This window comes from Scatophagus argus, chromosome 22, assembly GCF_020382885.2.
Source record: "Scatophagus argus isolate fScaArg1 chromosome 22, fScaArg1.pri, whole genome shotgun sequence".
Taxonomy (NCBI): Eukaryota; Metazoa; Chordata; class Actinopteri; family Scatophagidae; genus Scatophagus; species Scatophagus argus.
Genome location: NC_058514.1, coordinates 18,167,787 through 18,184,964, shown reverse-complemented (window position 1 = coordinate 18,184,964; position 17,178 = coordinate 18,167,787). Strand labels below are relative to the sequence as shown.

The 17,178-nt window shown below is 38.1% G+C and overlaps 2 protein-coding genes across 2 annotated transcripts; both read left to right on the top strand.

Annotated features, from left to right (window-relative positions):
• The first annotated feature begins 5,797 nt into the window (after positions 1-5,797).
• Positions 5,798-7,562, top strand: LOC124053526 (beta-2-microglobulin-like). The gene is made up of 3 exons (XM_046378766.1): positions 5,798-5,957; positions 6,876-7,148; positions 7,417-7,562. Exons 1-3 carry the CDS (start codon positions 5,894-5,896, stop codon positions 7,428-7,430), a joined length of 351 nt encoding a protein of 116 aa, XP_046234722.1. The 5' UTR covers positions 5,798-5,893; the 3' UTR covers positions 7,431-7,562.
• Positions 7,563-10,542: 2,980 nt separating this feature from the next.
• Positions 10,543-15,167, top strand: LOC124053527 (beta-2-microglobulin-like). Its single transcript, XM_046378768.1, has 4 exons — positions 10,543-10,763; positions 12,211-12,483; positions 13,775-13,812; positions 13,931-15,167. Exons 1-3 carry the CDS (start codon positions 10,694-10,696, stop codon positions 13,786-13,788), a joined length of 357 nt encoding a protein of 118 aa, XP_046234724.1. The 5' UTR covers positions 10,543-10,693; the 3' UTR covers positions 13,789-13,812; positions 13,931-15,167.
• The last annotated feature ends 2,011 nt before the right edge of the window (positions 15,168-17,178 follow it).

Below are 17,178 nucleotides of genomic sequence, written 5' to 3'. Positions count from 1 at the left end.
GTTTGACGTCATCAAGCTACTCTTTTTTTTCCCAAAAAATCTTTATTGAATAGGTACAATGGACAATGCTGAGAACATAGTGAATAAACCATTGACTATATATAATAAAGCTAACTAAAATAACAGAGGACATCACTAATTTACTGTATTTGCAACTTTCTTATCGTTACTTAAGAGTCTTAAAATATATTGCTAAAAATGTATTATGACAAAAAATTGTTGAATTTATTCAACTGTTTATATATTTTTATATGAATTATTTGGTAAATAATTCATATAAATTGCATATTCATGAAATAAAGCTATATGACCATTTAAATTTGTGAATTAATAAACATTTACTGTGCCTTATTCTGTTATATGCTTTAGTCTAATTCACAATGTTATAATCAGGTAAAACTGGTTGTTTGTCTCACTACTGCACACTCCGAGGGAGGTGCATCATACATAGCTGGAGAAGGACACCATAACTCAGTCACTCTGACTGACAGGCGAGGACACAGATACACCACTCCTCCCCTCTGGCTTGAGTGGAAAGGTGCTGAGACGAACAACCAGTGTTATCTTAAGGTATATATAATGATGTACTTCCTTAAGTGCTTCAGATCCCACTTGGCGTTTGGCTGAAACAGACTTGTACTCTGTGGTGGGATCTCCAAAGGTCTTTGTTTCTAAATAAATAACTTTGGTTTAAGGCTATTCAACGACTCTGTTTTAACTCTCTCACATAAACCCACTCGGGGAAGCAAGTGTGCTTCAACAAATTAAAGGCATAAAATGTGCTTCCTTACTGAGCTTGCTGTAACCCCTAACAGTCTCTTAGTGGAAACAAAGCAAAGAAAAACAAAGAAAAAACCATTTCAGATTTCACTGTGCAGAAGGAACATAAGACATTTCGTGAATATTTAAAATGTGCGTCAAATTAGGTTTGTTTGTTTGATTTTTGTTTTCCTCGAGACCCAAAGCCAAGCCGTTACATCATTGGTTAAGTATTCATATATGTATGAATCAGACAAAAGTACCCTAACGTTAGAACGTTAGCTTCAAGTTGCAGTTGCGTTCCCTGAACATTACTTTTGGTTAGGTTTTGGTTGCCAGGTTGCAGATGAAAGTTTCCATTCTCAGAACATTGCATGTTGGTTATCTGTTTGATTCCCTGAACATTCCTCTAACGTTGTTAGTTACATGTTTGGTTCCCCCAACGTTCCCCTAATGTTGTTGGTTACACGTTTGGTTCCCTCAACGTTCCCCTAGTCTTGTTGGTTTCATGTTTGGTTCCCTGAACATTACCCTAATGGTCCCCTAATGTTGCGTCTCTGTAGAATGATATTTTTTGGTTTTTACCTGAGAATGTGGTCATTCGTGATGAATGAACAGGCAAATTTGGCAGGACTTGAAAGTTTAATATAAAATATAACAAAATGCAAACAGCAAAATAGAAAAACTATAGCAGGTAATAATAAATAAATATAAAACAAGGGTAAAAAATGGTGCAAAGGTTAGTTGGGTGTAAAATGGTTGTTTTTAGTGTGCCTGTTGAGACGCGCTGTCCTCATCAACACTGGCGGAGAGCTTCTTCATGGCTGGTCCAGCATCTTGATTCTTGCTAACAAGCTGACCTAAAAAGAATAAGAAACAAAAGTTTAAACACAAGAAGAATGAACACAAGTTTACAAAAGCATGAGAAACCACACTGCTATCAACCCAGAAATTTCTGATCACCTCAAGCGATTGAAAGATTTCCAGTTCATTTAATTATTTTGAACATTCACCAACTGAGACAAATAGAGACAGCAGAAGTTTAATTTCTATGCACTCCTCGATCTTGGCTTCAGTCTGTCCAGCGAATTTCTTCACACAGTCCACTAGAGGTAAAAGCTAAAACGAAGGAGAGTTACACATCAAAACCTCGTCAGTCAAGCTGGGCATATTACTAACAGAATTATACAATGAAAATGAATGTGGAGCGAATATTATATATGATTGTGACCAATTAATTACCATTTCGTTCCTCCTGTCTTGTTCATCTGGTTTGTAAATCAAGTTTTGTTTTGTTTTGTATTTATGGCCAAGTCCATTTTTTCATCATGTCTGTGGAGGATGTCTTTTTCCCTTTGTTTGGGTTATCAGTGTCTTTCTGGGTCTTTCAAATCGATTCATTTGATTGAAGTGGTGACTGATGTAAGTCTGTTGGCTTCTCCTGTATGTATAGAAATGTGTTCCAGTAGTTCTTGGACCGTTAAAAGCCATACTGATGGGAAAATATTCCAGATTTTGTGGAAACTAACTATGCAACTTTTCTGCACTTTTACTCTGGTTTGGGGGCAGCCATGGCCTAGAGGTTGGAGAAGCGGCTTGTGATCGGAGGGTCACCAGTTCAATTCCCCCACCGGACGGGCAGGAAAAATTTGGATGTGATGGAGTGATTAATGCGAAAAATGCTCCCCCCCTCCATTAGCTGGCTGATGTGCCCTTGAGCAAGGCATTTAATCCCCCAATATGCTCCCCGGGCGCTTGATGCTGCCCACTGCTCCTGTGTGTGTTTCACTGCATGTAATTTGCCGGGTGTTGCAAGTGTGTTCAACTAAGGATGGGTCAAATGCAGAAGATGAATTCAGTGTGTGTATGTAAAAATATATACTGTATACTGTCAATAAAGCTGATTCTTCTTCTTCGAGCTGAGCTTGACACAGTGTATGCTACTTGATAGTCAAAACAAATACCTTCGTGTGGGGTGTGACCTCTCTCCCCATAGGAAAACAATGAGTGCTGTGTCAGACAGAGTAGTTTACCACTGATTGTGTATGAGCTCATTTATTTCTGTTGTGAAAGCTTGTTAAGCAGTTTTGTGACAATGTGGTTTCAGTTTCATTCACACTGAATTCAGGGTGTGCTCCAATTACAGAGGGATCACACTCCTCAGCCTCCCCGGGAAAGTCAATGCTAGGGTACTGGAGAGGAGAATCCGGACGATAGTCGAACCTCAGATCCAAGAGGAACAATGCGGTTTTTGTCCTGGTTGTGGAACACTGGTTGTGGAAAGAGAGAGCTGAGCCGTAAGGTGAAGATCTCAATTTACCAGTCAATCTACGTTCCTACCCTCACCTATGGTCATGAACTTTGGGTCATGACTGAAAGAACGAGATCTCAGATACAAGCGGCTGAAATGAACTTTCTTCGCTGGGTGGCGGGGCGCTCCCTTAGGGATAGGGTGAGGAGCTCTGTCTATCGGGAGGAGCTCAGAGTAGAGCCACTGCTCCTCCACATCAAAAGGAGCCAGCTGAGGTGGCTCGGGCATTTGTTTCGGATGCCCCCTGGACGCCTTCCTGGGGAGGTGTTCCGGGCATGCCCCACCAGGAGGAGGCCCCGAGGAACACCCAGGACACGCTGGAGGGACTATGTCACTCGGCTGGCCTGGGAACGCCTTGGGGTCTGCCCGGAAGAGCTGGAGAAAGTGTCTGGGGAGAGGGAAGTCTGGGCATCCCTGCTCAGGCTGCTACCCCCACGACCCAGTCCCGAATGAAGCGGAAGAAGATGGATGGATGGATGGATGGATATATCTCAATTGCACAAATCCCACAAATTAAATAGAACATCTGCAAATCAAACTTAAGAGAGTCCAGTTATTCAACTATTGCAATTACAACAGGAAACAAAAGACAATTAACATAATTCTGCACAAAACAGTATAAGTTATCAGAACTTAAAAAAATATACTCTATATACATAAATGTGGCAAAAAATATATACAATCAGATATATAAAACAAACATCCATCCATCAGTTTTCTATACCGCTTATCCGTCAGGGTCATGGGGGGCTGGAGCCCTATAAAAGAAACAATAATATAAAATATTAAGAATAATATACAAATAAAATATAGAATAAATATTCTAAATAGCATAAATCCTTCATCACACAAATAACACACTAAAGAAAATCTAATCATTACACTATTGCACTAAGAACAGAAAACACAAACTAAAACTAAAAGCTGACCTTTCTGGCCTTCCTTGACGCAAAATCCAATTCTCCAATCCTCCAATTCTATGCTTGGCACACTTTTAGTTATGACTGGTTAAATTATGTTTTCTCACAAAATAGAGTTGTAGCAAATGGCAAATGTTCATCTTTGAAACTACCTACACATATGAAAATTCCGTTGGCTAATTACAGGACCCAACGTGATGGGAATAAATAATAACTGAACTTGTAACAGTTTTGTTGCAAAGCACAACCTTATGGTGAAATTAGATCTGGTGTTTTTTAAGATGGATTACTGTTGTATAAGCATAGCAAGCATCATCAAGAAGGCTAACAAACATATACTACCACTTGACATTAGCCCTTCATTCATGACATGAGTGAACATAGCATACCTTTATCTTTTGCTCATTTTACCTCTTCTTCTTTTCTTTTTTTCTGGGCAACTGATGGCTTTGACCTTTCTGGACCTTTCTGTCCATCTCTGCGTTTACTTGGCACTAGACAATCAACAAATTTCTCAATGCTGTCACTCACTAAACCAATTCACCTTGGTGACCACATCATCGTTTTGTATTACCTATTTTTATTTGGTCATTTCACACAAATCAGAAAAATAAAACCTTTTCAGCAACCAGGTGCGCCTGCAGCTGCAGGGGGCGCCAATTTGCCGATTCTCCACACAGTGATATCACAGATAATAGAAAACCATGTAGCGGCGCAGTTTTTTTGTTTTTTAAGCGCTCGTGCCGCTCCTCTTGTATCATGAAAAAATGCTGCCCCGTTGACTTGATTTTACAAAAGATGTAAACACATGTGGAATATGGGCAACTTCAATCACATACAATCACGGACGAAATCTGGGGGGGGGCAGGACATGTCCCCTACACTTTTACACTTTTACCGTCCAAAAACAATTTTACGCTATAGTAAACAGAGACGCGTCAAGCGCTAGGACCAAGCGGAAAACGAACGCTCAAGCTGAAGCCTGTTTCCCTTAGTTTAGACCGCCCACAAGCTCCTCGATTGGCTCTGCTGTTTCTTGTGTGATTGGCCGCCCCCGCTGTCACTCCACCCTGCTTGCACACCGGTCTGTTAGTCTACGGTCAGGGGTCCTTGTTAATCTGCTACTGTAAATTGGGAGTTTGTTCTGCCTGGCCTGGGTCATGTCAGCTAGAAGGATTGTAATATCAGAGGTTTCATTTACGTTAACGTTTGAATTGGTGTCCATGTGCGTGCGTGTGTGTTTGTTAATTAGGCGCAGCCAGGATGTCTAAAAAAAGAAAAGTGGACATAAGAGACTTCTTTAGAAGTCACAGTGTAAGTTACTCAAATAAATGCGTTACACCCATCCCGCAACACCTTCACTGGCTCCAATAAAGCAGCATATTCACTTCAAGATCCTCCTCATCGTTTACAAAGCTCTCAATAATCTTGTAAACTGTATTAGTTTTAATGATTAGAGTTTTATTAAAAATACTTGTGTGTCCCCCGACCTCTGACATAAAAATTTCGTCCTTGCAAACAATACAAGATTGTAAGAAAGAAGGGGGCTAGAGACTGGGAAGAAAAAAGGAGGGCAGATGAGTAGTATCTCAGTCATATTGACTTGTTCTTACTGTTGTTATACAAAGAAATATCAAAGACAAATGCAGTTTTTACATGGATCTTCAGGGACTTTCCACAAACCTTCCATATCTGCCATGAACCAAACCTGTTTGGTTGTATTTTACCTGGTAACAGTGTGATGGAAATTAATGATTGGCTAGTGTCATGCAGTAGGCTGTCTTACAGCGCCTTATTTTTCTTCTCTGCCCTATGCTTTCACTTTAGTTTAGCTCAGCAAAGGAAGTGGTTGGTTCTCTGTGTCATTCGATTTTCTGTGAAACTACAAAAGAATTACTCAAACATGAGGATCGTTTTGTGTCTAGCAGCTCTCACAGCTGTCTACTGCTCAGACAGCCTCAAACACAGTAAGTACTATTTTTTGATCTACCTGCTCTTGAAGAATTACCAAAAATTGTATCTCAAGTAAATTGGCCTTTATCCTTTGATGGCTACATCACGGAATACTTAGGTTCTTTGCTTGTGGTTTGTTAAAAAGCCCAAGAGACAAATACAAAAGAGAAACATTATACAACATATTTGCTATATCCTTAATTGAATGGAATTCCCCTTTAATAGTCTGGATTTCAGTTTCAGTTTGATGCAATGCCAACTCTGCTCTACAGCACACTGCACTGACTTCAGCGTAGTACATAGAGATACTGAATTGTGTATTGAGGATTCCTGCTTAGTAAATTAACTCCATCCATTGAATTTCATGGAAGAGGTACTGATAAAATCATGTGTTTTGCAAAAGAAGGTAATACTTTGGAGCATTTCTTCTGTTGCTCTGAGTCAAGAGCCCCCCCCCCCCCCCCCTTCTTGAGAGTTTCATTTTCATTTATCCATTTTATTTTTGGGATTTGCTTAGTTTTTATCCTATCCTTAGCTTATTTCCAAGATTACTGAGCAGTTAACTATGGTTATTAGTATTTAACCAAAACAAATTTGAGTCATTGTGTATTAAATATTTTGAGGTGATGTAATGTGCAATTTATAGATGCAAGGAAATAGCAAAAAAAAATGCACTAATTGTAAATCAGTATGATTTTTGTTGTGTTTCTGTATCAACAACAAGCTATAGTGTTCCAATGCCATGTCCTTTCAGTGTTCATTTGAGAAAATCAGAGATTTGTAGAAAAGGCTAGTGTTGTGACAGCATCCTCCTCAGGCTGCTGCTCATAAAGATATTAAGGAGCATTTTATTCTTTCCCCCAGTAAGCTGCATGTAACAAGGCACACTGTCTCATAGTAGTTTAACATCATTTCTTCTATGCTATTTCTAGCACCACCCAAGGTTCAGGTGTACAGCCGTAACCCAGGAAAGTTTGGGGACGACAACACCCTGATTTGCCATGCGACTGGATTCCACCCCCCTGACATCAGCATCCAGCTTTTAAAGAATGGAGAAGAACTTCCTGGTGCTAAGCAGACTGACCTGGCCTTCAGACAGAACTGGCAATTCCATCTGACCAAAAGTGTGGCTTTCACACCCATGACTGGACAAAAGTTCTCCTGCAAGATCACTCATGGGGGCACCATAAAAGATTATGCCTGGGGTGAGTTTGGACAAATTTGTTTGTGTACTGTTCTCATATGAGAACATAATGATTTTAAACATTCAGAGAGCACTTTTTTTTGCAAAGATTTAAAATTAATGTCAATTGACACCCAAACAGAGAGAAAATGTAATCAAATACAATATGAGATGTGTTAATACAAGTTGGGAAAAGATTCTGTGGTAAATGCAAACATTACTCCGCAAGCTTTTATGAAACTGTTTTTTTCTTCTTCATCTTCTTTTTTTTTTTTTTTTTTTTTTAACAGAACCAAACATGTAGCCCGCCTGGCTTCAGCTACCGCTTCAGCTACCGCTTCAGTTGAATCTATTCTCCAATCAACAGGATCACAGTTTCTCTCAACATTCTCACAAAAAAATCACTGTTTTATTAAAAGCAATTTTTCTCTTTGTCTCTTTTTTCGTATTCTTTCTTTAATATAAGATAAGATAAGATAGGATAGGCCTTTATTAGTCCCGTAGTGGGGAAATTCTTAATCAGTATCAAGAATGCACGGGCTGCAGGTCATTTAGTCATTTATATGCTTATGTCTAGATCAATGAAAATTGTATATTTGTTTCTGTTTGTGTACATGAACTTATTTCAAGTCTTTATTCTGCCTAAATGCAAGTGATAACTGGTCAGATTAGTATGAATTCCGTGTTCTTTCTAGATGAGACAGAAGTGTGTTTTGATTTGCTATGTAAGGTATTGTTTATGCCCTCTACTAAATAAAGGCCTCTTGAAAAAACTGTCTCCATTTTTAAACACAAACCACTACAACTGATGCTTGTGCAATATGTTATCTATGTGGCTTTATGAAGTTATAAAAACTAGTGAAATGTTTAATTTCTGATGGACAAGGAAATCACTTAATGAGTATACACTCAAGTCAATTCGCCCTCTATGTTTAGGGCTCTAGCTGAAACACGCTTAACATCTATTTCGTGTCCGATGTACACCGGACCTGCACCTGTTTTACAAAGCAGGTTTAACAAGTCCAGAATTTTCATCAGAACACACTTTCTGCCCAGATGCTGTCTCTTTCACAATGATAAGTAATTTCAACCTGTCACCTCAACAATGACAATGACCCCCCAGCTAAGTGGAGTACTTTATCATGTCTTCAACCTGAATCAGAGTCTCCAGAGAGTTCCCATGGTGTGGAAGACACACCACCACATGCCTCGTTCCTGTCCCAAAGACACTGCGCCCCAGTGACCCCAAGGACTACAGGTCTGTGGCTCTGACATCACACATCATGAAGACCCTGAAAAGACTCATCCTGGAACAGCTCCAGCCCATGGTCCAACTACTTCGCCTATCAGCCCTGCCTCGGAGTGGATGATGCCATCATCTACCTGCTCAATAGAGTCTACACCACCACCTGGACAAGATTGCAAGCACCATGACTTTTCATGTTCTTTGACTTTTGGAGTGCGTTTGACACCACCGGCTCTGTTGGCTGAGAAGCTGACTGAGAAGCTGACTGCAGATCACAGTACGTACGCCTACAGTGCTGCATGTCAGACAAAGTGATCAGCAAGACCGGGGCTCCACAGGGGATCACCCTTAAGACCTGTCATCTTCAGAAATTTTTTGATGACTCCGCAGTGGTTGGATGTATTACTGGAAGTGATGAAAATGAGTACAGGACTGCAGTGGACAACTTTGTCACTGGGAGTGGGGAAAAACACTTATGGCTCAATGTGATAAAGATCAAGGAACTGGTGGTGGACCTGAGGAGGACTAAGGCTCCAGTGACCCCTACCAACATCAAAGAGGTCACTGTGGAAGTGGTGGAGGAGTACAAGTACTTAGGGGAGAACTTGGATCACAAACTGGACTGGTGCAAGAACGTGGACACTGTGTACAGAAAGGGCCAGAGCCTCTATTTTTTGAGGCGACTGAGGTCCTTCAGCATCTACAGGACGATACTGAGGATGTTTTACAAGTTGGTGGTGTCCAGTGCCGTCACATATGCTGTTGCCTTCTGTGGCAGCTGTCTGAGGGTGAGGGACACTAACAGAGTCGACAGCATTATGAAGAAGGCCAGCCATGTTGTGGGAGAGGAACTGGACTCTCTGACAGTGGTGTCTGAGAGGAAGACTATACTGTATTTCCCTCTCATCCTCTCCACAATGTGCTGGTCAGCTACAGCAGCTTGTCCAGTAAGAGACTATTATTCCCATGGTGCACCACAGAGCGACACAGGAAATCATTCCTGCCTGTCGCCATCAAACTACTGAATTGTATTGTAATGGACACACGGACGTACATTTCCCTGGAAATGTACAGATATATGTAAATATCTATTATTTTCTTTTATATTCTACCTTATATTTATATATGTATATATATATATATATATATATATATATATATATATATATATATATATATATATATATATTGTTACTATCTTTCATTTTCATTTTCTTGGTCGGAAAAATTGTAAATTGCAGTGTCTGTAAGTAAAAAGAATTTCACCTTGGGAATAAAGGAATTCTGATTCTGAACAACACTATTGCAACCCAGTTTATTAGGATGATATAAACCATATACACTCAATAAACTGATTCAGAAGTTTCTCTGACCTTATCTAAAGGAATTTTTAATGTTGTTAATACTATATGTATGTGGAGTGAAGAAAAAATGGATCTTACGAACAAACCATAAAATGTACACGCTAGATTTGAGCAAGTGCAGGCAGCTCACATGGACTGCTCAAACTGCGCAACAGAGAGCAACATGTCAGACTTAATTCGACCTAGCAACAGTTCCTCTTGATTTTTCTACTGGTGGGATTTGACCAGCGTCATTGCACTTTTGAGCGTTGAGGGCAGAGAGGATGTTGCTAATGTTATGTTGTTGGTGCAATGTTACGAAGCTAATAAAGTTTCACGTTTATTGTTATATTTAAAAAAATACCCCAGTTTTTATGCCGGTCTTATCATTTTAATTTGTTGTATTTATTCGCCACACTGTATCCAGTCCGTGAAAATACGGTCTGATATTAAACCGATCCGTGGCGCAAAAAAGGTTGGGAACCGTTGGCTTCGACCATATGATACTATATTTTCCTAACGATAGCTACAAGAAGACATTAGAAGTATGGTTAAAACAAAACACAGACTTAGCGCTTGCTTGATTCGTGAAACCAAAATGGCGAATGCCGTAAACTGGTGCGTATGCCGCAAATATTTAAATAATAATTCAGAAAGGTATTTAATAATAAAAAACACTCGAAAATCTAATCTAGTGGAACTATATCTGTTACCCCTACCGTTTATAAAGAAATACGCGGAAATGTAAGGGAGTAAGACTTTATTTGCTTACGAGTAGACCAGGAACACCGAAACCCGTCATGGGGGCAGGGTTATCGCCTCGACTGTGGGCTGGTTCGACCTGAACATGAACACAACTTGCGTTTTCCAGTAAGGAAACCGCAAGACATTTTACTTTCATTTTGGATCGCAGGGCAGTTTTATCGTCTTTCTTCGCGTAATTTTTCCAGTGTACGGAGATTTACTGAAGGTAAAATAATGAGGGCATATATCTGCGCATTTCTCATCGGTTTGCTGTGTCTCCCCGTCCCTTCGATGGCGAAAAAATGTAAGTAGTGTGCTGCACTTGTATGTGATAATTACGGTGTTACTGAGCTGTGTTATTGCTTCGACGGCCCTGGCCCTGGCCCTGGCCCAGGGTGATCAGAAATCACAGATATCGTTAATTTTACCGCCTACCTCCGCACAAAACATGTAGAAAAGGCCCAAGGAATAGGTCCCCTAAAAGTAAAGTAAAGCAGTGTTCAGAATAGTTAACACTTGATTAACAATGTTTTCGAAGGCGCTGTGACGTCGCAACAAACAACAACGAAACTGATGGTATGAGACCATTGGTAGCAGTCAGGGGCGTTTAATGGACAGCATACATTAATCCAAAATACATTTTTAAAATAGAAGTTCTGCCTTTAAATCATATCAACACTTCTTATATTTGTTTCAAATTAAAAGTTCATGGGAGAGCAACTCGTGTTTTCTTAGCAAGGCTTCTATTGTGAAACATTTGTGGGAACGTGTCTTTAAAATCTGACTTGCTAAATTCCCATGCACTTGAAAAACAGCTTCTGCCATCTTTTCTCAAGTAGCACTAAACTCACTACACTTTTAATGGCTCAATGTGAGTAGTAGGAATGGGTATTAAGATTTTAATAGTCCTATTAGTGATACTGCTTATCGATACTTTGGGTACTCTCATATAGATGTAACAGCTTTATTTTCCTGTATTTTCTCACATGTACTACATATAAATGTGTATTCTGGTGTAAGCATTTTCAGCAGCAGAAGAAAGTGTAATGATAAAACAGTTCTTAGTCCTTCTCTTGGCGAAAGATAAGCATATTGATAATACCTGTCATCAATCACTCACACTTTTTCTTTGGCAGTATTTTTACTGGGCCTGCAGCCCCCAAACCACTAAATCTGCATCTCTTCTAATTGATGTGAAACTGAAACTGAATTTTTGAACGTCAGTTCAGACTTTATAAACTGGCATCTGGCATAAACACAGTAGACACTTAGTGGCACTGCTGCCATTTTGAATTCCAAAAGCATCAGATTCAACTACCAGTTGCAGGACATAGTCAGCTACCCTTCTGATGGGTTTATTTATTTTACTGCAGGTTACAAAATTGATATATTTCAGTATATTTAAATAAAAAAATACACTTAAAAACACTTAAGTATATTTTTTATTCATTCATGTATTAATAAATACATGAATACATACACCAATGTATTAATGAATAAAAATATGTTTTTATTTAGTTATATTTAATGTGTATGTATTTATGTATTTATATTGATAATTTCTGCCCTCAAAACTCATCATCATCACTCATTCATCCAACTTTCGCACACATTACAAAAGAAGATTTTACAATCAGTGTGATAGTCTGTGGTCAGTCCAAGTGAGCTAGAGGGAGTGTTAGTTTGCCACCTCTGATGCATTTTCATCAAATTGTGTCTGTGGCTGAGAAAGTTGTTGTGTTTTTTGGTAGCTCCACCCAAGGTTCAGGTGTACAGCCGCATACCGGGAGAACTGGGGAACGCCAACACCTTAATTTGTCATGCGAGCGGCTTCCACCCACCTGAAATCACTATTGAACTGCTCAGGAATGGAAAGGAGATGGTTGGAGCCAATCAGACTGACCTGGCCTTCGAGGAGAACTGGCACTACCACCTGACCAAACATGTGCCATTCATTCCCAGCAAAGGAGAGCAGTTTGCCTGCAGAGTAACTCACATGGGAGAGCCCAAGATATTTATTTGGGGTATGTGTCTGTCTCCCTGTCTACTGTCCAAGTTGTTGACATGGCCATCATTAGTTACAGTATTACTATTTTACCATATTTAATGAAGTACAGTATTTTACTGCACTATTTACATCATCCAACATGTACTATTATACTGTTAAACTACATCACTGTAGTGGATACTGTTACTGTAGTGAAAAAAAAAACATCTCAGAAACTAATCATTATAGATTAAAAAACCGACAAAAGAATGTTTAAGCTCACATAAACAATAAATGAGATAAATTGTGCTGTCTGTATCATCCAGCTATGTCTCTTACTTAATCATATAGATAGAAATATATATTATATGTAGATATGAATATACTTTATCACATATATAAACTAATAAATAACTCTACTTATTTTTGTTGTTCTGTCTCGCCTAATAGGTCCATGTTATGAACATTAGTAATTACTTTATAATTCAACTGATTGCAGTACACGCAGCAATATATAATGTATGTGTTACTACTAATTTATTTTACATGGTCCCCTTAAAGAGACAGGAAAACACATTTTCCATTTTTCATTCTTGCAAAAAACAAAAACATTTATTTTCAGGTTTTTAGAGCAAAACTAATTTTTAAAGCTGGAATGTGGGAATGCCAAAGGAGTTCACACTGTGCTGATTAAGCCCATGACAAATCTCTGTGTATTTTGCATTACCCAAGTGTTAAAAAAGTGCAAATCTGGATTCACAACAAATTCCCACAAATTCCAACACTGGCCTACTAGTAGTGATGCATTGATGCAATGATATTATCAGGTTTTATTATACATTTCCTCATTATGCATTTTTTATTAAGTAGAGTGACGATATTAAAAATGTACTTGAAAAGTAGAAAATTGAAAACTAATTGAAAAAACCTACAAATGACTGAGTGGTTTAAGACACAACATATAAACGCAATGTCAATGTTCAGTTCACTTTGTCAAACCCTGCCAATTTCCCTGCATTTCATACCTGTCAGTCCTTGTCAATTGTAACATAAAAGCATAAATACTAATATATATATATCAATATATATAGATATATATATATCTATAGATATATATAGATATGTTCAGTTACCCTGATGAGATGCTGCTGTCACAAGTACAGCATTTGTGTTTCAGACTATTATTTCAGTTGTTGTGTTTATATATTTTTTTTAATCTCTGTTGAAAAGCATGACAACTCTACATTTATTGCATCTAAATAGCTGAGATATGAAATAATAGAAAGAATAGGTTCACAACATGTTTTTGTAATTCATTTTCTCTACAGAACCAGATATGTAAGATCTGTTCTTCATCTTGCTTTCGGTATGTACCACATTCATTCATAACATTTTTCAATTCAGTATCAAGCACTTGAAGTAAGTAGTGAAGGTGAAGTAAGTGAATGACAATACACTGTTTTTATCCTTTGTTTAATTGCCAGGTCTGCTTCGCCTCAAAAAACGAGAAGACTGGAATGTAATTCCAAAGGGCTAAGCGTCAGAAAATACGGAAAAGATTGCACTTAGATTGTGTGTTTTTGTAACAGAAATTCCAGCTAGCACTAAAGCATCATTAAGTGATTGTTGAACACAAAAATAGAGAAAGACTAAAAAACTTCCAATAAAATTCAACTTCCAGATTACTTGGGTTTGGTATAAAAATGGTGTTAAAAATCACCCAGCTAGACTGCTCACCCCCCTCAAGCACTAACTATTTATTGCATTGTATTAACCCTGGTACATGTGTTTTATTGTTGCTGTTAGTTAGCACCACAAAGTGGATCAGTTTTTGAAACAACCACAAACCACTGTGGTTGTCACATCAAGGACAAGGAACAACCTCATCACACCCATCACACTGCGACTTGATCTCATTATTTCTCAGATGCAACTTACCCTCAGTGTCTCACTGAAGGTAAGTGGAATATTGCAGCTAACAGTGGCTTAACATGTTTACAATGCAATTAGCTTTTTCTCCTTTTTTGCCATTTATTTGGAAAAGTGGCCCTTGACTTAAGGAATTTGGTCCTGCCAACCTCTCTGTCTCCCATTGTTATATCAAACCAATTTCTCTGTTATTGACTGCAAGAATCAACACAAAGGTCTTCACTGATGAAATTCGTTAGTTTTGTGCCTCAGATAGTTTTAGCGTGTCACCCAGGGGCGATGTGGGACTTCTTGCTTTTTGTGTGTTTAAACTGCAGTCCAAAACACAAAGCAGCATACACATTATCACTGTGTCATCTGATTTAATATTCATGTAAATATATTGCTTCGTGGAGCTTTAAGATGATCAACTACACTGATTTTTGGAAATGTAAATGCTTGTATTCTTTGTGTGTTTGATGTTTAATCTGTAAAGGTTAAAGAACCTCATCTTAACAGTCCTCAGTTGATTAAATATAAATTAAAATGTTCATTAATTCTCCATTTGATTAATGATAAAGACAAACAAGAATGTGGCAACTATAGGCCTGTCAGTGTTCTAAATCTGAATTACAAATTATTTACATCTATTTTAGCTCGTAGATTGGATTAAAAACCCATGATTAAAAAAAATATTTTTTAATTTTTATCACGGAGAATGACAGCAAAACCTGAGCACTTGCTTCTGTAAATGTATTTTATATAATATGGCCTTATTTGAAACTCTTCAAATTAAATTATTTTTGAAATTCATGTGATGTGTTTGTCTTCTGTTGCTGCTGCTTAAGAGGACAAACTTCCATTGAATGAATCATAAAATGTCTTCCCTGTTCAGTTATTTGAGTTCTAAATCATGCATTTCAGAGTACAGTTTCAAAACTGAAATGTGTTGGAAGGAATTGGGTTACGGCAGTAGAATACCATCTCAGGGGTCAACAGCCCATCTTACAAGCACCCTCTCGAACTTTTCAAATTCTCAGGAGTAATAATGGAAGTGATGAGGAGCTGTGTTGTGCTCAAAGAAACCAGGTAGCCATCAGCTCCAGACACACAAAGAGACACACAGAGACAGGTGAAGAAAGTAAATGCTGTGAAAATGGAATGACTGTAGCAACTTGACACTTTACCCAACTGGAAGGAGGAAATTGTTAACTTTCTTTCAAGTGTGTTTTTAATTTGATAACAGAGGAAGATTACAAATATGTAACAAGTTTTCCCTTCTGTAGCGTGTTACTACAAAATTCTGATCATTTGATCATTTTGATGTAATTTATATGATTTTCATACATACAGCTCTAAGCATAATCTAACAGCAGGTGCATTCAGCTGAGTATTTGCATATTTATTGCTTGTGTCTAAGGTTTCACTTGTCCCTCTTGCATAGCTGTGTTCCCCATTTTCATTTTTAAAAACTAAAACACATTTTCTGTCTCCATTGACACAAGCAAAACATAACTCTTGTTTTAAGAAATGAGGGCAAACACATTACCTGTCCCTACAGATACTCGAAAGCAAAATACAAACAAATAACAATAATATAAAATAAATAACCAAATCATATTCTTTGTGAGAATACGATTTAGTCCACAATATGACTTGAATTCTGACAGAATTCTGTCTTCACTTCCTGGAATATAAGTCTGTTATATCCTTCCACATGTAAAGACTGTACAAAAATGTACACATACAAGTCATTATCCACTTGTACAGCCATATGTCATGTAACTTATAATCCTTTGCATGTTTTACTTAAGTCTTTTTCATGTTTAGATGTCTAATAGATGTCCATCTTGCCTTCTTCTGGAAATATAACTGTAGAATAGAACCAAGGGATCTTACAACTCTGTTATTTCTATCAAAACCACTGGAAGCTGCAAATTTGCCCCCAGGTTTCCCCAGAAAGCCTTATTCCTGCTTCTTTTTCCCACTTGTCGTTAATGTAAAAGGTGTTTTCATTCTTAGCCAAAAAGAAGGCATTATACAGTAGAATTTAGAAATTGACTTATTTGGTGTTGATTTATAGGCTAATTTCAGAATCTTGTGAAACTCAGATTCTACTGACGATAAATCCGTGAGGCTGCACTTCTGATTAAAATAATGTTGTATTTGGAGGTATCTGAAAAAGTCACTCTGTTCTAGGCCATGTTTGTCCTGCAAAGACTTGAAACTCTGTGTCTTACCCATGTGTGGAAATGAAAGATATGTTGTAAGACCTTTCTTTATCCAGTTTTCAATTCTTTTATCCATTCTATTTGGAGTGAACTCTGAATCATAAGCACATCATCTTATCAGTTCCATTTGACTTGACCAACTTACACCATATTTTAAATGTAACATTTATTCAAGGTTTTTTTTTTAACCCTTCAAATTGAGCTGCGAGACCTCTGTTGGTAATTATTGCTTGTAGAGGAAAATTTACTGCCATTTCTAATTCCAACTCTTTCCATTTGGCCTTGTGTAATGGGGAGTCATTACACCAATACGACAGAGGAACTAGCTGTGAAGCATAAAAATAATCTCTTAAACAAAGTAGAGCCATGCCTCCACTGGTTTTTCTTAGTTGTAAGATATTGAATCGGATTCTTAGTTTCTTTCCTTGCCAGACAAATCTGGAGATCCATTTATCCCATTCCTTGAACTGGTTGTCATTCACCTCCACTGGAAGAGTCTGGAAAATATACAGCAATCTAGGAAGGATACTCATTTTTACCAGGTCTATTCTTGAACTTAAACTCAAAAAAGGGTTAAGGTTCGATCTATGTAA

What these genes read in the sequence shown, in the direction of transcription:
- LOC124053527 (XM_046378768.1), top strand. Translation starts at nt 10,694, where the DNA reads ATGAGGGCATATATCTGCGCATTTCTCATCGGTTTGCTGTGTCTCCCC. An exon ending in CCCTTCGATGGCGAAAAAAT is followed by an intron (nt 10,764 to 12,210) that starts GTAAGTAGTGTG and finishes GTTTTTTGGTAG; the next exon opens with CTCCACCCAAGGTTCAGGTG.
- LOC124053526 (XM_046378766.1), top strand. Translation starts at nt 5,894, where the DNA reads ATGAGGATCGTTTTGTGTCTAGCAGCTCTCACAGCTGTCTACTGCTCA. An exon ending in CTCAGACAGCCTCAAACACA is followed by an intron (nt 5,958 to 6,875) that starts GTAAGTACTATT and finishes TGCTATTTCTAG; the next exon opens with CACCACCCAAGGTTCAGGTG.